Source organism: Caretta caretta, chromosome 4 (assembly GCF_965140235.1).
Source record: "Caretta caretta isolate rCarCar2 chromosome 4, rCarCar1.hap1, whole genome shotgun sequence".
In the NCBI taxonomy this organism is placed as follows: Eukaryota; Metazoa; Chordata; order Testudines; family Cheloniidae; genus Caretta; species Caretta caretta.
Window position 1 is genome coordinate 146,937,040 of NC_134209.1, and position 22,872 is coordinate 146,959,911.

The 22,872-nt window shown below is 42.8% G+C and overlaps 1 protein-coding gene across 8 annotated transcripts in view; it reads right to left on the minus strand.

Annotated features, from left to right (window-relative positions):
- SLC4A11 (solute carrier family 4 member 11) overlaps positions 1 to 22,872 on the minus strand; it is a 166,135-nt gene that overhangs the window by 65,736 nt on the left and 77,527 nt on the right. For all 8 annotated transcript variants that reach the window (XM_075128139.1, XM_075128140.1, XM_075128141.1 and 5 more), the window contains exons 6-7: positions 21,984 to 22,065; positions 3,677 to 3,800 (exon numbers count right to left, since the gene is read on the minus strand). In XM_075128139.1, the coding sequence (XP_074984240.1) occupies positions 3,677 to 3,800; positions 21,984 to 22,065 (206 nt within the window). The remainder of the gene's footprint in view (positions 1 to 3,676; positions 3,801 to 21,983; positions 22,066 to 22,872) is intronic.

Sequence of the window (22,872 nt, forward strand, 5' to 3'; positions counted from 1 at the left end):
CTTTACCAGTCACACAGCTACTACTTCCCATTCCCCTTCCTTTATTTGTATGCTGTCCACTTCTACCGGGTACAACTTGGGAGTCATCTTCACACATGTCGCAGAGTGCCCAGCACCCGCTAGCCACCAGCATCACTCTCTGCTCCACAGCCAGGGGGTAGTGAGGTCAGTACCGACTCTGAGGGAAGAGTGCCCCCTACTGAGTCACTGACACTGCTCCCTGCAGCAGCTGGGTTTCCCTTAGCATGTTGCTGACTCTATACGAATACAGTTTGTATACATTGAAAAACTAAACCAATACAGCTGAGTGGCCTCAGTTTGTTTGCTGCATTCCATGGGCGACATCTGTATGTCTGTTTTTAGTCTGTACAGTTTTCAGGCATCAATGTGATTGGTGCCAAAAGCACTTTTATATAAAAAATAGGAAAAAATTAAGTCGGAAACCACTGAATCAGTCTGGACATAAACGCTCCCAAAAAAATCACTTCTCTTTCTATGACCCTCAGCTGAGAGCCCCACAATGTTTAATGTATTTTTCCCTCACACACCTCTGGGAAATAGGGAAACGCTATTATCCCCATTTTTACAGAAGGGGAGCTGAAGCAGAGATATTAAGGCCCAGATTTTTAAAGATATTTTGGCATCGCCAAGCCTAGCATTTCAGCACTTAACTGACTTAGGTACCCAACTCATTTTCAAATGGGGATTTTGCCTCCTAAGTGCCTAAATCCTTTTGAAAGAGAGTCTCAGGCTTCCAAATCGGTTAAGAATTGTCATGCTGAGCTCAGCAACACCTTTTAAAACCTGGACCTAAGTGACTTGCCCAAGGTCAGGCAATCTGCAGTGGAGCAGAGATTTGAACCTAGGTCTCCCAAGTCCCAGACCAGCACGTTAAGTACTGAACAATCCTCCCTTCTTCAAAAGGCCACCTCTAGACTGCGGACAGACTTAGTATGGCAAGAGTGGGGCTAAACAGCTTGAAGTGGGAGAAAGCTGCAGAATTTTACAGTTTAACGAGCAGGAGGTAGCGCAGTTCCCAAGTTGGTTCATGCCCCCACAAGTGCATCACTTCAGAACCTCATCTCCGCAGGCCCAACAATTGGGATCCTCAAGTAGAACTTGAGTTCAGATCTCCCGTATGACAGTGAATTTGTTGCCCGATCTATTGATTGCATATTAATTATACTGATAACCTAAGAATTCCCAATTAACAGACTGAGGTTTGGTAGGTCTTTGTCCCAAGACTAGGACCAGTATTATTAAAATTACCATTCAGTTGGGAACCCCCACATGCACAGTTGCAACTCAGACTTAGGAAAAACCTTCTGTATCTGCAATAGGCTTATTAATACGGTTAGCAAAGTTACACACACTCCAACCCAACCAGGTAGAGAGAGCTCATACAGACTGAGCGTCTGCGCACCCATACACTCAGGCTACCCCTTGCAGAACAACCTGAAGCGTTAGTCATTAACTCCCTCATTATCACCACCTTCCTCATCACCATCGCTCATCGTCCTGCCGTCTTCCAAGGCACACAGCCCTGGATACCACTTCTATAATGTATTACACAGACACACTATGCCTAAAGCATGTTCAGTAGGGGTTTCATCCCCTTTCCCTTATTCGTATTTCCTCACCCTCCTAAGCTTGGCGTGCCCTTCCCCCGTAGGTTAAGAGAGCTTTTACCTCATGCTTATTAGCATGTACGTCAATTAGTTACCATGACACACGGGTGGTCAGACATCAGCTGAGGTTACCACCTTAAAACAGCCCAAGATGGTATAAACTAGCATCTTGTGGTTACCTGTCTGCAGTTTAGTCATTACAGCATTCCATGCTGTGATCTAGGGCAGCGATACCAGGGCGTGAGAGCTGCAAGAGGCTCTTTAACGTGTCTCCTGTCGCTCTTTGCAGCTCATGATATTAAAACACTGTGTGATTTAATTATTAACCAGTCTAAGTTATTAACCAATCATGATGCTTTTACTATGTAATTGACCAGTTATTAACTTGCATTAAGTTAACTTATTTGCTGTGAGAATAATACAGATTTCCTGTCACACTGTTTAAATACAGTAACTCCTCACTTAATGTTGTAGTTCTGTTCCTGAAAAATGCGACTTTAAGTGAAACGATGTTATGCTAATTCAATTTCCCCATAAGAATTAATGTAAAGGGGGGGGGGGGGGAGGTTAGGTTCCAGGGAAAAAAAATTTGCCAGACAAAAAAGCATTATATACATTTTAAATAATTATAAACAAGCAATTTAATACCGGTATAAGTTTTAAACAAGCAATTTAATACTACAATCATCACTGCTGAGTATGAAGCTTGGTTGAGGTGGTGGAGTCAGAGAGTGGAAGAGGATGGATTGTCCGGCTGCTCCTCTTGCTGTTCTTGCAAGCACAGGCACTGACTTTGCCAGGGGCGGGGGGCTCAACCCTCAGCCCATCCAGTGCACCTCTTCCCCCAAGCCCGCCCACCCTTCACCCGCCTCTTCTCCCCCCCAACCTCCTCCTCCTCTACTTCACACAGTGCGTCCTTGCTCCTCCCCACTCCCTTCTGAACACTGCAAGCCAACCGATTGCCCTGGGCAGGAGGCAGGGGAGGTAGGGAGGGGGTAGGCAGATCAAGTCCTCGCTCCCCCCCCCACCCCTCCTGCCCGGGGCAATCAGCTGGCTTGTGGGGCAGGAGGAAGGAGCGAGGACTTGGCATGTAGGCTCCCCCTCCCTCCCCTGCCTCCTGTCCGGGAAAATCTGCTGGTTTGCGTTATGCAGGAGGCAGGGGAGGGAGGGGGAGCCTGCGCACCGAGTCCTCGCTCCTCCCCTCTTCCTCCTAAACGCCGCAAGCCAGCTGATTGCCGTGGGCAGGAGGGAGAAGGCGCTGATCCGCGGGGTCTGCCGGGGGGCAGGAGGCACTGTGGGGATGGGGGGGGAGGGGCATAGGGAGACTGCCAGCTGTGGAGAAAGCAGGCAGCCAAACAATGTAAGAGTGGAGCATTGCACAACTTTAAATGAGCATGTTCCCTAATTGATCAGCAACGTAACAACATTAACCGGGACAACTTTATGTGAGGAGTTACTGTATGAATCTATAGTACTATAGTAAATGAAACACTGAATTCACATGACTGTGGCTCTTTTGGGTAATGTTGATGGCTAATTTGGCGCCTGAGGTCTGAGTATCACCGATCTAGGGTTACTTTTGATTAGCTGCTTATGCGCCTTAAGCCTTGTTTAGCTAAGCTATGGTCTTTCAGGCCTTGCAGGCTCATTACATTACCACCTTAACTTATACCCAAGCTTTACCTAGCAAACAGCCTATTGGTATAGGCTACACACTGGGGCAAGAGCTCTGATACCAGATCAGTCACAGCCAGACTTACAGACTATGCCAGGTTCCAGCTCCAATGCTAGATAGGAAGCCATTCTGCTCTATAATGAGACCGCAGGAGCCTGGGGAACAGGAAAGTCATCTGTCATAATTTTATACCTTGTGCTCACTGCTGAGTCAGAAGGAGATGTTGGCAGACAACCACTGTGGTGACCTCAGTCCTGCTCTCTTCCTGCTGCATCTAGAAAACGGGTGGTCATGCACCCCGGTAGAGCTCCACAAGAGAACAATCAGAAAAGCATTCTGAGGCATCAGGAGCGAATGATGGAGAAACACTCACCATTTTAGGAGGTGCGAGAACCAAAATGACGAATCTCACTTCACAGGAGTTCTCCCCCCAGTTCTGAGGCCGCTCCAGTCGGCTGATGCAAACATGACGTCGCTGAAGAGACTTTATAGTGCAACTGTCAAGAGAGATGGAAGTGTTATGGCTTAGGTTAGACAATACAAGAGACACACTCTCCCTTCTGCCGAATGAAAGTTTTAAATATTCCTGTTCTAGCTCTGATATAATATGCATGGGTGAAAACAGGTATCTTAAACATTAATGGTAAAAAAGACAAAAATGGCATTTTAATGGTCGTGATTTTCCTTCCTTTCTAGGCCTCAATCCTATGAGCTGCTCAGTGGGAAAGGCACTCTGTGACATCAGGGCCCTGCTCATGGGATAGCTGGCAGAGTTGGGGCCTTACTTGGCTTCATCTTGTCCCAGCAGCTGTATAATAGCCAGTAAATCAATAAAGAAACTTACCCTTAATTTGCAGTATTGCAGAGTTCTAACTAGAGGGCTCCCTTTATTTTTTTAAAAAGAATAATGAACAGATAGTACTTTGCACTTCCGTAGATCCATTCATCCAGAGGTCTCAAAGTGCTGTTGCAAACAATTTAAGGGTAGAGGCCAATAAATAAATTGCTTCTCTCTCTTATTCCGCCTTTAAGGAATGCCTCAATATTTGTTTTTGTTTTCAACAGGTTTTTCGCTCCCTGCTTGGTTGGTTTTGATTGTTTTTAAATACATTACAAATATCAGGCCCTAACCACCCTCTTTTCGCTGGACAAGTCAGACAGCCTTCGGAGGACCAAAATGAGTGACATCATAGCTCAGTGATGAGACTTGAGTTGGAAGTCTCCCAGGTCCATTAGAGAGAGGAAGGTTTGTTGAAGAATTAAGCAGTCATTTAGATCTTTCAAAGATTGCCAAGACTTCCAATAAAGAGAAGCCAGAACTTGACATTTCTAATGTTAAAAACAAAAAATTTTAATTAAAACATGGAAGCCATTTTTGGGCATCACAAAAGAGCAGTAGTTTCTCTTTGCTGTTTACTTCAACTACCACAACATGCTGGCAAGGTGGGTAGCCATAATTCTCACCATTTTACCAGTGGAGAAACTGAGGCAAAGCAAGGTGACTTGTCCAACATTACACACCAAGTCTATGGCAGACATGGGATAACACCCTCACACTACCAATAAAGCCACTACTAATTATTCTGTTGATACACTTTACAGCTCTTTAGAAACAGAGTGGCAGATAATGCACGAGAATTTCACTATTGGTGTGATTAGCACACAACAGTGATACTCCATCTTAATTGCAGGGCTTGATTTTGCAACATGAGAGGTTACGGTATTTTTAATGTAATAAATATAAGGAAGATTATGTTACTGTTATTACCATTGCTTATTTCAGGTGAATATTTGCCAAATTAATGATTATCAATTAAAGGATGTGGACAGGGCTTCAGTACTTTGGTCCAGCCTCTCTTTTCCTTTCTCTTAGCATAGTTTATCACCTTAATTAGCAGCTTAAATGACATGCCAACAGCAGCCCCTCAACAGCTTGGAGAGAAGGGGAGGTGCAGACCAGAGCTGAATTAATAATTCTTCCATACAGGTCTGAATATTTAGCTTGTAAGTGACATTTTACTAGTGAATAGGTTTTTGATGGACACTGACAATTAAGTTACTTGATTTATGCAAGCTAACAACCTGACAGGCTATTGTTAGACATGCTTATTTTGATGCAAGGGATGGATACATTCCTTTTATTATTTGCACAATACAGAATATATGGAAGGGTGCAGGATTTCACAAATGTATACTGTATTAGTTATATTCCCTTTATTCCCCTTTTTATGTGAATCAGACTCAGAACAGAAAATCCACACATCCCCTCGGGATGCATCCATACACTGTTTAATCTGTTTATATACAGTCTTTTCCTGAGTGACAATTATTTGAAGGTTACACATACTAAAGGACATATTTGATAGCAATCTACTTTAAACCTTTCCAAACAGGGATCAAATGAAAACAGAGTTAAAACTGAAATCAATCTTAATCTAGAGTCACTGAGGTGGGTGAGCCTGAATGTACCCAAATCATCTTCTGTTGTCAATTATGGGTTCCAATTCAGTAAAATAACTGGGGTAAGCACATAGGATATCTGTCAAGTTGTCCAACATCTTAGATCATCTTACTTTCACCCATATTAATTGGTAAAATCTCATGCATGAACGGAGAGGTGAACAGTTAATGCACTGTTAGCAAAATCTATCCTCTTCTATTCTGCTCTGTTTGCTCACTGAGTCAACACTTTCATTCCTTAGCCTTTGAGATCAGTGATTAACTCAGTTCTTTAAAAAGGAAGATTTGCCTGGAGTTCTGAAAGTTCTTATTTGTATTTTGGCAGTAGCCAAAAGCCTCAATCAGGATCAGGGTCAAATTGTGTAAAGTGCTGAACAAACTCCTAAGGAGACGCTATCTCTGTTTCTAGTTGCCTACATTACAATGCCCTGATCTTACATTAAGGCATGCCTGGGGCTCTACGCAGGTGCAGGGTGCACCCATATGCTTTTCAATCTAATTTGAAACAGGATACTACGTTTGTGCATTCCAATCTACAGGAGGCTATATGTGGAAGGAAGACGATTAACAATAGTAAGATCATGCAGCTACTCGGACAACAATGTGCAGAGCTTGATGGCTCCAAGTCTTTTGGAAGTTTTAATTTACTTCAGACAAAACACACACACAGCAATCTTCCACTACCACTCAACCTAACCATCATTAGCTGAATAAATTATTGTAGGCATTGACTGCAGGCAAAATACTTACATTCAACTTCTTCCTCATATAATATACTTGCAGCTTTCACTTTTCAATCTGAAGCTTACAAGTTTGATGTACACACAAAATTTCAGTGGTCACCATCAAAAAGTCAACATATATCAAGAGTAAACACATTATGGAAGACTTAGAAGAGGGAACAATTATGGTCTATACTGGGGTGGAGTAACTGCTGACTCTGTCTAAATGGTGATCATTGTATGGATGTAATATGGTCAGAAGAAGAGGTCATGCCTATTGAGCCAGGCATTGGGATTAACAGTTGATACTGGTTAGATTCTCTTTCCAAAAAAACCTTCAGTAACAAAGAAAAGGAGTACTTGTGGCACCTTAGAGACTAACAAATTTATTCAGTAACATAGAAGTTTCTTCCTGCCAGGATGCCATTGTGGACACAGGGCCAACAAGCCAGTGAACTGATGAAAGAGCTGAAGTGGTTGATGGAAAAAGATGGAATAAAAGCAAGGAGATGATATGAACCAAAAAGAAAATCTCACATTAAACTGACACTTTACAATTTCTAAATCGTGAAAGCCCTCTAAAATAAAAGATTGGTCTGAAATGCAGTCATGACCAAATGATCTAGATGAAATGATTAACTGTGTTTAAATACCAGGTCTTATTTATGAAGATGCCATAATACCATAGTCTCTAACACGGTATTCATAAAAGGCTCTTTAAAATTACAGGGCTTATTTCTGCATGACTGCCCAATATATTTCTTTTTTTAAAGGTTACATTTAAAGCAGCGTTCAAGACAAGAGGCTAGGTCCTTAGGTGGCGTGAACTGGCATAACTCCACTGACATCAGCGAAGATCCACATATTCACGCCAGCTGAAGACCTGACCTAAGCCAAAGATCTCATCTAAGCAATAACAGACATGTCTCACACAAATTATTAATGTTTAAGATATGCACACTCATCAGAAAGAAAAACAAACAAACAATCTCATCAGGGCAAGAAAGGAAATTAATTAGTTTCACCAGTAAGAAAAACGGAACCACGATTGCTCATTAGAGCTAGTCAGCTAGCCTTTTCCTGTCCTAGAGTAGCACAACATCATTTTGGTTCTTTTGCATTGCAGGTACATCTAAGAAAACAATGCCCCAAGTGTGATATATCAAGTCTTAAACCTTCTAAGACCAGAACCACCTGTGAGGGATGCAGTCTTGACAACCTGGATGGTCCATTTGGGCTTTTATTGACACCCTGCCAAGAGGAATATCTGGTAACGTACTAGAATACCCAGTCCCACAGACTTGCTTCTTGATATAGTCTTGAACCTCTCCTGGTGGGCTATCCAGGTGAAAGTAGATCCCATCCTTACCAGTCACAATCAAAAGAATGGTTACAGAACAGAATGCAATGAAGAACTGGCCACAGTAGAAATTGGATCATCTCCTCAATCACCAATAATTCATCTTTGGAGAGTTAAATTATTGGTCAAAAAGGTTTTGGCTCGACAGCTTGAATGGAAAAGTAAATTGAAGGTGGAGAAAGGTTCCACAACATCCCTGTGCGCAAAGAAATAACTAGTACTACACAAGCAAGGCTGATTATGGTGGCTGCAGATTTTTTATACAGAAAAGATAGGTGTTTAAGAACTTTTGAAAGCTTACTGTTGTAAGTATGGGAACAAAGGCACTTGTATACACAGTGTTTCATTAATAGAATAAAGTCCTTTAATCATTCCTCTAAAGGAACTTTTCTTTTTACAGAAAAATAGATAGCTGTCAAGGAACAAACATGGCAGAAGAGTACATTTCATTATTAAAAGTGATGCATTGTGTTATTATGAGGCATAGTTTTGCACCAACTACTGTATTTTAAACATCTCAGATTTGAAAATGTGCTATTTTAAAATCTAAAATAGCAATGACAGGGATTTTTCATAGTAACTTTAAGACCATAACAGAGAAATTCTTTGGAGTCCAGACTAACAATTACTTTTTAAAATGTGCAAAATCCAATCCATATTCCTACTTATGTCCAGTGATGAAGCAGAGACGCATCAGTGTCCCATGCTCTGATTAATTACAGACATTAAAACTGAAAAATTATTTACTACTCTTAAAAGTTATTGTTTTTACAGCAGTTTTGCTCAGCATCCAAAATAGCCTCATGCATCGTGTTTTAAAATGTTACCTGGGAATTTGAGTGAGTTAGTTAGCTCCTCCAGAGGGACCATTATGATGACATAATTAATATATTAGAATAAGCAAATTTGCAGCAGTTTGCGCCCACAAGAAACTTCATGAAATATCAAGCTACACTCCCATCTTGTTGAGAGATTATTCCTTTGCTTCGTCAGTCACGAGAGCTTTATCAAATCAACTGAACAATTTCAAAACAAATCCTTCATGTGCCTTATAAATGCAATCAAAGGAAATGGCTCTTGACATTTGCCTCCTCATGGCCCGTCTTTTCCAAACTCAGCCCTTTTAAAAACAGGAGCTGTATCCTGGCAAGAAAGGAATAGCTTGGTGCCAACATTGCTTCAAGTTAATAAAAATACTATGAAGAATTCCATTTAAGTAACCCGTCTAAAAATACAGGAGTTATTCAAGAATCATACCAGGAAGAACATCAAGGACAGAGACGCAAGGAGAGACCTGCAGGCTGTGGTTTGCTACTGCATACTGACACCTTACATGGCACATTCTTTCTTAAGCATTGGATAATTAAGCCTCATCACAGTCCTAGGAGGTAAGCAAGCATTAGTATGTGAACCTACACAGGTACAGAGCATGATCTATCCCTTAACCTCAGGGGCGTGGAGGAGCTAGCTGGCTGGACAAAGAGGGGATACTATGTAGGGGAGACTTGAGGAGACCCAATGCCTCCCAAAGCTCCCATTAAAGCAGGGCACCTTTTACAAGTCAAGTGATTCATGAAAGCTGGGGATTAGATTAATTCCTGGTTTTGGGATAAGGTCCACTACACTATTTTGAATTCACTATCAAAATCAACTGGCTCCTATGAGACAGAAAAAACATTTAGACACTCGTATTTCAGGGATGACATCTGGTTTAGAACTATATAGTACATTATAAAACAGGTCTTACCCAGATCAGCCCCTTTATTTTCATTCTGGTGACTATCTTTGGAAGGGCTTTTTGACAGAAGGGTGCTGTCAATGACCACAGTCCCAAAAGTTATCCATTCTGGCTCAGAAGTCTCAAGCTCATGGATGAAAACACTCAAAATGCAGATTTCTACTTGCATGGAAGTACGAGACTGTACCACATCAGTCAGGATCTGTCAGCTGGGGACTGCCTCTCCTGCAGCCTTAAGTCCCCAGCAAATCGCCTCCTATGAGAACACTGCCAGATGCAAGAGCGAAGCAAGAACAAACTCACTCAACCAGATTTTGACAACAATCTCTTATTTACTCTGGTTTCTGTGTCTGGTATCTAATAGGCCACTCTCTCCATGAATTCTCAGAGACAGCACCTAGGAAGACTGACTGCAGACTTCTGTTCTAACAAAAACTAGAAGGTAACACAAGCCATTGCCTATTTCAAACAAGCAACAAGTGGCAGAGAAACCGTGCAGTGGATTTCTGTAAGTAGTAAACTCAAGGAATATAAGAGCGGCCATACTGGCCATTCCGACTGTAGCCAATGCCCCGTGTCCCAGAGGGAATGAACAGAATAGGTAATCATCAAGTGATTGGTTTCAGAGTAGCAGCCGTGTTAGTCTGTATTCGCAAAAAGAAAAGGAGTACTTATGCACCTTAGAGACTAACCAATTTATTTGAGCATAAGCTTTCGTGAGCTACAGCTCACTTCATCGGATGCATAAAAGTAGAAAATGCAGTGAGGATATTTTTAGACACACAGACCATGAAAACATCCCAGCTAAATAGGCCAAATAGGTTAGTGAGTGAATTAACAAGACTTATTCCACCCTTGACTGAGGCAGACTACAGTTTAGCTCACTGACCTCTGGTAGCTCCTGTTCTGAAGGACAGCATCTTAAGTCATCTGAACTGGAAAAGAAACATACTTCAGGGACTCTCTGTAAAGTATCTTGCCTTCCTGTTCACTTTGATGTTCCAAAGGGCATGCACCGTTTCAGATTGCCAGACAAAGTGCAATAGGTACAGAATTCTTTTAAACTGTTCCAGACATGCATGGATACTGGCGACACACTTGGGGGTTCAACCTAGACCAGTGAGGGGTTGTATCACCCCTTGCTCTAAGTGCCTGTGTGTTGTGCAGCTTTGGTTCGGGGCTCTGATACCAAGAGCCAGCTTCTATAGCACACAGATCTCCCCCTGGCTTCCACCACCCAGTTACTCTTTACAGGGGGACCTCGACAACCCTTCCAGCCCCTCGTTCTCCCCCCAAACCACCCTTCTTACTGTAGCACCACAAAACCCTATCAAGTTTGCTGCTCCTTTAAAGAGATGGTAATAAGCAGCTAATTCACTTAAGAGGGGGGCGGGGGTTGACAAACCCCACCACTTCAATCAAAGCCCTGAGTTGGTTTATGGTCAAAGTAAAAAGTTTATTAGCAAAAGGACATAATTTAAGTGATACTAAGTATAGGGAATAAGGACGAAATGGTCCCAAACAAGAAGTAGTAAAAATATGCTTCTAAAGCTAAAACACGACAAACTAGAGTCTTTTGTTCAAAGAACTTTTCTCACTGCCGTCATTCGTCCAGCCTGGCTGGCCTGTCCTTTAGCCAGGACCCAGCAAGCAGAGCTCAAAGTGCTTCGTTTCTTTGACTCCTCAAGTGAGGAATGCCAAAAATGGCTTTTCCTCTCTGCTCATATCTTTGTTTTCGAAGTCAGGAAGCCCTCCTGGGGGCTCAGCTTGCTTGGAGCCAGGTTAATTTTTGCAGTCTCCTCCTCCTGTGGTGACAGTTTGTGGTTATCTCCCCCACTCACTAGTTGGATGGCTTTGATTACCTTTTATGTAAATATACCTTCACTATCTCCCCTTGCTCAGTTTACACTGGAGACCCATTCAAGCAGGCAGAACCATTCCTTTGTCTAGGTCAAGGTGCAGTGAGTGTGTCAGGCTTGACAAGAGTTGCTGACACAGCGTTGTGAACAACCAGTGAGCCTCTGTGTCACATGGGGCAAAGAGCCAGTCCAGACCTGCCTATGAACTTGGTACATCAGAGAGGCTGTACCCACATTAAAACTAGTACTTAAACCAACGCCACCATGCTGTGTCACACAGGGCATCTCCTGTATTTCATAGACCCATTAAAATAGAAATCTACAGCTCGATTAGCACCCAGGGTAGGTAGCTTAGTGAGACCTATGGAAAAGCTACTGGCAAGTTTGGTTAGGACGTAATTCTGTTAACACTCTGGGGAGAAATTTTGGATGCAAACAAAGGATAACTTTATCTCTGCAAACAACTGTAAAAGAGGGTCTCAGCATGAGATCCTGAAGCTCTCTCTTTTTCTGTGGATGCAATTGCTATAATAAAGGCTGTTTTAATTGACAGATGAAGAAGGGAACATTCTTTCATAAGTTCAAAGGGAAGTTTCACGAGCTGAATGAGTACAAGACCAAGATCCCACGTAGGTGTGGGCTCTCTAACCAGAGAGTAGATGTTCATTAACCCCTTCAAAAATCTTTTTTCAGATTGTGGCCAAACAGAGTCTTTCGCTGGGCTAAGCAGCAAAGAACAAGAGAAGGCGGCGAGATGTACTTTTACTAACAATATGGAGATTTCAAATTAAGTTTGTATTCTGGTATGGACTGAGCAGGAGCTGAAGCTGGGTTTAATATTATTGTTGATTACTCACAAAGAGAACCTTTTCCACTTATGATCATAACACAGGCAAGTTGAATACTTCCTAGAGTTCAATAGAATCACCTGTACCTTGTCTGAACAGAACAGTTCAAAATCTCTCAAAGTCCTATGGCCCATGCTGCCAAGTGGAGAGAGTCTGGGTCCAGATGGCAACTCCGACACCTCTGCTGGGTCAATAGATCTGGAATTGTGGGGAGAGACAGATGGTTGCAGTAGATCTGAGAACTGCTGTTCTTTTGATCAGGTCTGGGCAATCAGAATAACTTTGGCTTTAGCTTGTTTGATTTTCCTCACTCTTAGAATTTGAGGGTGAGGAGAGGCACAGAGAAGACATACTCCCCCAGAGTCTAGAACAAACAGCTGAGGTAGACCAAATTCCTAGCAGGAGAGGACACATTTTGTACAGTTAATTTTTGCAGATATGAATTTAAAAGGTTATCTAAAAATATTTTTCAATTGCAACATTTTGTACCAGAGCACAGCAAGAAAAGGGTTCAGTCAAACTTCACTTTTCTTACTTTGGGGGATTTACATTAGATCTTGAATATTTCCCTTAGTTAAGCTTTTACATTCTTACTCCAATCACCATCCTTTCATTTGCTTTAGAGGTTTTAAACAATTAACATAAACTTGTACCATTATACACAATGCCTGCCTCTTTCAGTCTTACTCTCACTCCAGCAGTAGAAATGAGAAATAAAATGAAGCTCTGGAAAACAGAAAGATAGCAGCATCAGTTTAAGGGATAGCTGAGGGTCAGGATGAGGAATGACACGCTGCAGAAGAATAATGGCAAAAGATATTAGGTTATTTTCCGATTAATATTACAGTAAAAACAGATTATTCTCCCTGACAAATCCTCCACTCAAATTAAGTGAGTTGTAATTTTTCTTCAGGCAAGGCACATGCTCTAAAAATATAGCTCTATTAAAAGCTTTTCTACACTAGCTACAGCAAAAATACAGTAAAATAATAGCTATAATTATAGGGCACAACTCATCCACTTCTTTCCCTCATAATCTTCCTCCCTCTCTTTTAATTAAAGTCACAAAAGGAGATGGAAATAAGGAAAATTGCAGATAATAGCACGATACACCTTTGGGTTATAAGCTTATTTTTTCAAATCCTGATTGCCACGGAGATAAGTATTACTCACACACGCTATTATTCAACTCTTAGAGTTCCCTTCTGTGGAAGAGAAAGCATGAATTTATGCCATAAAACCATTTGTATTTAATTAATCAGAACATTTGTACCATAATTTTGCCTTTGATCAGTGCTTTGTTATGAAGTGACTTGCTCTGTGAACACGTCCAAATAGGCATGTCATAAGTGACTGTAGTGGATGCTTGATGACACCTACTATGGTAAAGCTTATATAGGGTCAGTATAATAATGCCTGCATCTGTAATTTTCACTCCATGCATCTGAAGAAGTGGGTTTTTTACCCACAAAAGCTTATGCCCAAATAAATTGGTTAGTCTTTAAGGTGTTCACCGGACTCCTTGTTGTTTATTTTTGCAAATACAGACTAACACGACTGTTACTCTGAAACCTATATAGGGACTGTATCCTTTCACTATAAAACTCAGTTTTCAGTTGCTCACAGCTTTCTGACAAGTTGGTTTCTTGGGCTAAAATTTTCCATGACTGTCCACAGCCTGGGAGTGAATTTGTTTTTGAAAGCCTTGAACAATACACCTTCAGCTAGCTGATTTATTATGCCCCGGGGGCGGGGGGAGTGGGGGCGGGAAGAGACAGTCCTAGAACAGAATTGCAACTAAAATCTACAGGACAAATCGTTCAGCTCAGAAAACCTTCTGTGGTGAAGTTTCCCAGTAGAATAATTGATTCTTCACTGATTCTATTATCCTTCCCAACTCATTCGCAGATGAAGCTCCTACCATGATTCCTGCCCCTCTTTAGAGTACTTATTCCTGACACTCCTCACAAGCTTACTCATCTTCGGACGCTCGTTTACAGGAGGGGGAACACAATTCAACACAAGCTTCCACAGGATAGTGTTGGGAGTGCGGTGGAGTGTTGTTGCGGCTGCTCTTGGAGCTCCAACATCAGCAGCACTCGCAGACAGTGCAGCCGGTTAATTCAGCAGACCTCCACGTTATTCACAGGAAAAACCACTGGCTCGGATCAGTGCCACAGGCATTTGGCCAAGTTTATTGTCGACAAAGCACAGGACTAGCGCCTCAGAGGAGCTTTCTCTGTGGAGAAAGAAGTGGTTCGGGACTCTTTAGAAAAGCTGGACGAGCACAAGTCCATGGGGCCGGACGAGTTGCATCCGAGAGTGCTGAAGGAGTTGGCGGCTGTGATTGCAGAGCCATTGGCCATTATCTTTGAAAACTCATGGCGATCGGGGGAGGTCCCGGATGACTGGAAAAAGGCTAAGGTAGTGCCCATCTTTAAAAAAGGGAAGGAGGAGGCTCGGGGAACTACAGGCCAGTCAGCCTCACCTCAGTCCCTGGAAAAATCATGGAGCAGGTCCTCAAAGAATCAATTCTGAAGCACTTAGACGAGAGGAAAGTGATCAGAAACAGTCACATGGATTCACCAAGGGCAAGCCATGCCTGACTAATCTAATTGCCTTCTATGATGAGATAACTGGCTCTGTGGATGAGGGGAAAGCGGTGGACATGTTATTCCTTGACTTTAGCAAAGCTTTTGACACAGTCTCCCACAGTATTCTTGCCAGCAAGTTAAAGAAGTATGGGCTGGATGAATGGACTATAAGGTGGATAGAAAGCTGGCTAGATCATTGGGCTCAACGGGTGATCAATGGCTCCATGTCTAGCTGGCAGCTGACATCAAGTGGAGTGCCCCAAGAGCCGGTCTGGGGCCGGTTTTGTTCAATATCTTCATTAACAATCTGGAGGGTGGCATGGATTGCACTCTCAGCAAATTTGCAGATGACACTAAACTGGGAGGAGTGGTAGATACGCTGGAGGGTAGGGATAGGATACAGAGGGACCTAGACAAATTAGAGGATTGGGCCTGTCATAAATATAAAGGGAAGGGTAAACCCCTTTGAAATCCCTCCTGGCCAGGGGAAAGCTCCTCTCACCTGTAAAGGGTTAAGAAGCTAAAGGTAACCTCGCTGGCACCTGACCAAAATGACCAATGAGGAGACAAGATACTTTCAAAAGCTGGGAGGAGGGAGAGAAACAAAGGGTCTGTGTCTGTATGTATGCTGCTTTTGCCAGGGACAGAACAGGAATGGAGTCTTAGAACTTTTAGTAAGTTCTAGCTAGGTATGTGTTAGATTATGATTTCTTTAAATGGCTGAGAAAAGAATTGTGCTGAATAGAATAACTATTTCTGTCTATGTATCTTTTTTGTAACTTAAGGTTTTGCCTAGAGGGGTTCTCTATGTTTTTGAATCTAATTACCCTGGAAGATATCTACCATCCTGATTTTACAGGGGGGATTTCTTTATTTCTATTTACTTCTATTTTTTATTAAAAGTCTTCTTGTAAAAAACTGAATGCTTTTTCATTGTTCTCAGATCCAAGGGTTTGGGTCTGTGGTCACCTATGCAAATTGGTGAGGCTTTTTATCCAACATTTCCCAGGAAAGGGGGGGTGCAAGTGTTGGGAGGATTGTTCATTGTTCTTAAGATCCAAGGGTCTGGATCTGTAATCACCTAGGCAAATTGGTGAGGCTTTTTACCAAACCTTGTCCAGGAAGTGGGGTGCAAGGTTTTGGGAAGTATTTTGGGGGGAAAGACGCGTCCAAACAGCTCTTCCCCAGTAACCAGTATTAGTTTGGTGGTGGTAGCAGCGGCCAGTCCAAGGACAACGGGGGGAATATTTTGTACCTTGGGGAAGTTTTGACCTAAGCTGGTAAAGATAAGCTTAGGAGGTTTTTTCATGCAGGTCCCCACATCTGTACCCTAGAGTTCAGAGTGGGGGAGGAACCTTGACAGGGCCAAAAGAAATCTCATGAGGTTCAACAAGGAGAAGTGCAGAGTCCTGCACTTAGGACGGAAGAATCCCATGCACAGCTACAGACTAGGGTCCAAATGGCTAGGCAGCAGTTCTGCAGAAAAGGACCTAGGGGTTACAGTGGACGAGAAGCTGGATGAGAGTCAACAGTGTGCCCTTGTTGTCAAAAAGGCCAATGGCATTTTGGGATGTATAAGTAGGGGCATTGCCAGCAGACCGAGGGATGTGATCGTTCCCCTCTATTCAACATTGGTGAGGCTTCATCTGGAGTACTGTGTCCAGTTTTGGGCCCCACACTACAAGAAGGATGTGAAAAAATTGGAAAGCGTCCAGCGGAGGGCAACAAAAATGATTAGGGGACTGGAACACGTGACTTATGAGGAGAGGCTGAGGGAACTGGGATTGTTCAGTCTGTGGAAGAGAAGAATGAGGGGGGGGATTTGATAGCTGCTTTCAACTACCTGAAAGGGGGTTCCAAAGAGGATGGATCTAGACTGTTCTCAGTGGTAGCAGATGACTGAACGAGGATTAATGGTCTCACGTTGCAGTGGGGGAGGCTTAGGTTGGATATTAGGAAAAAACTTTTTCACTAGGAGGGTGGTGAAGCACTGGAATGGGTTACATAGGTGAGGTGGTGGAATCTCCTTCCTTAGATATTTTTAAGGTCAGGCTTGACGAAGCCCTGGCTGGGATGATTTAGTTGGGGATTGGTCCTGCTTTGAGCAGGGGGTTGGACTAGATGACCTCCTGAGGTCCCTTCCAACCCTGATATTCTATGATTCAGGTACACTCACACATGTATGCCCATGACAAGGTACCCGCTCAGTCAGTACACCGGGATCTTGTCCCCTAGGCTGAACAAGGATGTCCCTCCTACATTGATACAAACAAGTTACATATGACACTCCAGATGTTGTTAGTTACTACCCTTATCCATGTGCCTGTTAGCTCAAGCAAAACATCCTTATCCATTGTTCTATCAACCCATTCTTACCTTACGAGGGGTCTTTGTGTTCCTGCACCATCTCTTAACGATGTGTTTACATAGTTGACTTGAGAACTCTGGGTATGTGTTTCTGTACCATCTTCTCAGGTCAGGAATGCGCTTACTTGGGTAGCCAATACCTAGTGTATTATTTTTGCCAAGGCCAGGCCTACTCTGGTTCACAGCCTTTGGTTCACAATTAATTATGCCTAGGGCTCCAGCAAGGTCTACAGATAGCACGAAACTGGGCGCAAGCACTCCCAGACTTTACCAAATAGCAGGCAGGCCACATAAAAACTGCTAGTAGATTGGAAGATAGAATCATAGGACTAGAAGGGACCTCGAGAGGACATCATCTAGTCTAGTCCCTTTCATTGAGGCAGGACTAAGTATTATCTAGACCATCCCTGACAGGTGTTCGTCACTGGAGATTTTAAAGAGCAGGTTATACAGAGATTCCACAACTTCCCTAGGCAATTTATTCCAGTGCTTAACCACCCTGACAGCTAGGAAGTTTTTCCTAATGTCCAACCTAAACTGCCCTTGCTGCAATTTAAGCCCATTGTTTCTTGTCCTATCCTCAGAGACTAAAGAGAACAATTTTTCTCCCTCCTCCTTGTAACAACCTGTACTTGAAAACTGTTACTATGTCCCCTCTCAGCCTTCTCTTTTCCAGACTAAACAAACCCATTTTTCCCCCCAATCTTCCCTCATAGGTCATGTTTTCTAGACCTTTAATCATTTTTGTTGCTCTTCTCTGGACTTCCTCCAATTTGTCCACATCTTTCCTGAAATGCGGTGCCCAGAACTGGACACAATACTCCAGTTGAGGCCTAGTCAGCGCAGAGTAGAGCAGAAGAATTACTTCTTGTGTCTTGCTGCCTTGGTTTGCAGGCGTCGCCCCCTGCAGCTCCCACTGGCTGCAGTTCCTGGCCAATGGGCTGGGAGCTGTGAAGCCAGCGCTCAGGGATGGGGGACGGCGGCAATGTGCCTGCAGAGCCAGCTGGCCGCACCTCCACCAGCAACAGCAGGGACGGGGAGGTGCTTATGGGGAGCCACCGGAGGTGAGCGTCCCCCAATCCGGCACCCCGAGCCCCTCCTGTGCCCCAAACCCCTCCCCAAGCCCGCTCCTGGACCCAAACTCCCTCCCAGAGCGTACCCGACAGCCCCTCCTATGTCTCAGCCCCCTGCTGGCCTCACACCAACCGCACTATAAACTGGACTTTCAGTGCAGATCAGCAATGCTGGTTTATAGAGCTTGCCGGTTGGTGCAGTACTGGATAAAAGAGTTTTTACGGTACTTTGCATTTGTCCTTATTGAATTTCATCCTATTTTCTTCAGTTTGTCCAGATCATTTTGAACGATAATCCTATCCTCCAAAGCAACCCTTCCCAGATTGGTACTGTCCACAAACTTCGTAAGTGTACTTCCTATGCTTGGGCTTTTTCTTTGAGGCCCCCCAAAAATGCTATAAAAACTCCACAGCCCTCCTGTGCCACAACAACTGGTTTTCTGCATATAAAAGCCAGGGCTGGTGTTAGGGAGTAGCAAGCAGGGCAATTGCCCATGGCCCCATGCCACAGGGGGCACCATGAAGCTAAGTTGCTCAGGCTTCTGCTTCAGCCCCAGGTGGCGGGGGCTCAGGGCCCTGGGCTTCAGCCCCATGCAAAAGGACTTTGGCTTTCTGCCCGGGGCCCCAGCAATTCTAACAGTGGTCCTGCTTGGCGGACCCCCTGAAGCCTGCTCGCGACCCCCTAAGGGGCCCCGGACCCTGGTTGAGAACCGCTGCTCTATGCCATTATCTAAATCATCGAAGAAGATATCGAACAGAACCAAACCCAGAACTGGTTAGACTGTGAACCACGGATAACTACACTCTAGGAACGGTTTTCCAACCAGTTATGCACCCACCTTATAGTAGCTCCCTCTAGGTTGCATTTCCCTAGTTTGTTTGTTTATTATCCCTCGTTTGGATATCAGATACTGTTCCATACATATCGATGGGACTTCTATTGAGGTGGGGGGGAAGGAATAGCTCTTCCAGCTTCCTCATTGAAATCAATGCCATTTATGGACACTTTATAGATCAAACACATTAAAACCACGGATGCCTCTATATCAACCCTCAGACTTGAAACTGTGAAAACATACAGCAAACCATGGTCTGTTTGGAAATGAACCACAAACATTCAGAAACACAGACCTTTCTAAAGGACATATTACCATTCTCTGTGCAGCTCTCAATAGTAGTAAAGGAACTATATTATTTATGCAGTCCTGTAGTGTACATGACATTTTATAGACATAAAAAACAAGGTCTCTCTCCCAAAAGAGTTTATTATCTAATTTACTGTCTTGACAGTATTATGATGATTTATCATTTGTATTACCATAGGGCCTAGAAGCCCTAGTCATTTACAAGGACTTCATTCTGCTAGGCACTGTACAAATAGGTGGAGAGTTTACAGTCTAGGTACTTGTATGGTCCCCATACAGCACTCAGGTGCCTATTTCTGCAGATAACTCAGCAAATAAAGACAGCTTCAACTTAGGGAGTGGATGTGTCATGTGACAGAACTAGGTAAAGAAGAGAAGAGCTTTCTTAGGGTTTACCAGAATTTCGAGGTGCCAAAAGTGATGATTTCTCGACAGACATCCTGCAAACTGTGCACACCGCTAGGGAGAGAATTCTAAACTAAATCAATCATGTTGTTAATTACTAATGAATTTATATCAGGCTCTACCCTCTGCTGAAAAGGATGTTGGCAAGCAGGTTACCAAGCCCATCTTCTGCAACAGATCCGAACATTGTGGTCACATATATATATAAATCCCTCAGCTGTGATGATAAACTATCTGTTCTCCAAAACCTGCCAAGTCACCAGCAACAAGGAAATGCATCACCAAACTATGGCTCAAAGGAGAAAACCCTTCCACGAAGATGTGGTTAATGTAAGCCTTGAAAAATTCTATTTGCTCAGTTGCCTAAAGACAGTAAATCCTTTCCCCAACAGGTAAGTAAAAATATCGTTAGTCTTCTCAACGTGTTCAGTCACCGTGGCACTTCTGTAGACCTAGTGATCCAAAATACTCATACTGGGAGATTGGAGGGGCCATGAGCACTATTCTAGTCTACAGGTGGTAACACAGGCTGAAAATGCATTACATTACAATCTCACAATTCAACTCCCAGCCCCCAGTGTTCCCTGGATGAAACACTGCTTCAACCATACTGAATCAGTAGCACTTAACAACTTACTAGAGTAAAACAATTGTGCATCAAATACCCATGTGCCTAGATGTGGGGTTCTATATACATGTCCAACTTGTAGACTGGTCAGTAAACAACAGTGCATATACTTGCATAGGACAATGCTACAAGTAACTTGCTCTTAATTTCATACAACAAATTAACACCGGAAAGCTGTATAATATGCAATATATTTAATTATCTCTGAAGAATCATTCTCTGTAACATTCTCTCTCTTATACAACAGGCAAAAACCCCAACCAAACACACATAACCAAAGCAAAGCTCTGATAGATTTATGAGCTAAGAACAAACATCATAGCATGGATGCAGTGGCAGGGTCCAGAGATGAGGACAAATATTACCAGAGGAATGGAAATCCTCAGTGCCACCACAATAGCCACTTCAATTTGAAACAGAAGACTTCTCATGACAACGTTCTCAGGCACTCTTCAGCAATCTATCAGACTAATCAGGGATATATATTCTCCTCTTGATACGCACATATAATTACCAGTGACATTATTAAACCTTTTCCAAACCTTTGTTTGAAAGACACATGAGCGTGTGGTAATGCAGAGGATGAAGTTAGAAGATCAGAGTTCATTTCCCAGATCAGTCAGTGACTTCTAGAGTAATAGTTTTTTAATTCCAGAAAGGACCAGTGTGATCATCTAGGTATGATTTCCTGCATAACACAGACCACAGAATTTCACCCAGTGATTTCAGCCAGCCCAACAATTTGTGGCCGAACTAAAATATATCTTTCACAGAAACACCGAGTCCTAAATTAAAGATGCCAAGTGATGGAGTTGACCACATCCCCTGATATTCTGTGTCAATATTTAATTCCCTCATTGTTAAATACGTGTATCTCACTTCAGCTTCCAGGTGCTGGTCTCCGTATGCCTTTGACTGACAGATTAAAGAGCCCTTTGGAGTCAGATCTCCTTCTTCTGGGTAGGTAGTGGGTAGACAATGATGAAACTGTCTCTTACTCATCTCTTAGATATGATAAACAGATTGAGCTGCTCAAGTGTCTCATTGTAACAAATGTTTTCCAGACCATGAACCCATCCAATTTCTCAATATCCTTTTAAAAACGTGCATACCAGAACTGGACACGGTATTCCAGCAACATTTTGTCTAATATCGTACAGAGAGGTAAAAAATATGGTGCAACCTTCATTAATTACTTAAACTGTCTGTCTCCGTTTCCCCATCGGTAAAATGGGGAACATTCACAGTACATCATATCACTGCTAAGAAGTTTAATTCATTAATGTTTGAAAAAGCAATTGAAGACCCTTGGATGGAAGGTAGTGCAAAGTATTAATTATTAATTATTATTATTATGTGTCCATGAGCAGAAGGGAGTAAATTCTCATTTATAAAGTGCAATACCTATTGTTTTGTACAGGAAAAAATGTTTCTGGTTCTGAGCAGCCCAGGAAGGGTTCCCAATAGTCTGATGTACTTACATGATACAGAGCCAGGACTGTTGATATTGAACCCCTGTGACAGTTGCTGTGACCCCCTGAATTGTATCGGATAGGAGGTGAACTAGAAAAAAGAAAAAAAATGACACACTTAGAAATGTACTGGAAATTGTTATTCATCAAAGCAGACTCGTGCAGAGTTCTGATGGAAAACACGGTCAAAGCACTGGCAGGAATACTGCACTTTTATTCACTTATCTGCTGATTGGATTGATGCACATGAAAAAAGGACAAAAGATAGAAACACTCAACCTGATGTTTTCAAATACTGTCCTTAAAAGACATTTTACAGCCTGGAGTGGCAGTGGTCTTCTCTTTGTAATGAAGCTGACAGCGTCAGGCTAGAAGGCCTCTCTTATAGAAGGAAAATAAGGTTAAGTGGACTCCAAGTATCAAAAGAGGAAATCTTATCCTTTGGTCGGACTATTTTATTCCCATTGCTTGTTCTGTGGAAAAATTTATAAAACTTTATGCTCAATTGTCATTGAAAAGAGGCAGAAAATCTGTATTACATATAGCTATACATATATGAATAAATGAAAGCTTAGCATGGAATAACCAAAGCAGGAACCTATGTGCTACTCACTCAGGAGTCTTGTCAAATTTGTTAATTAAATTACTTAAAGGTGGGACCACTGTATTTTAAGTAACACACATTTGTATATTCATGTAAATATTTTACTCTCAATGAAGAGATTCGAAAATGCACAAGGATGCTTGCAATCAATGCATCTTCGTTCTGCTAGTGTTTCATGGGTAATGGCACCAGCACCCAGCCCTCCAGATCGTGTACTGTTACATGGTTGAGTACGATTTGATCTCTGGCTCCAGCATCTTATGCCGAAGGCCAGCTAGTGTTGCTCCTACGGCA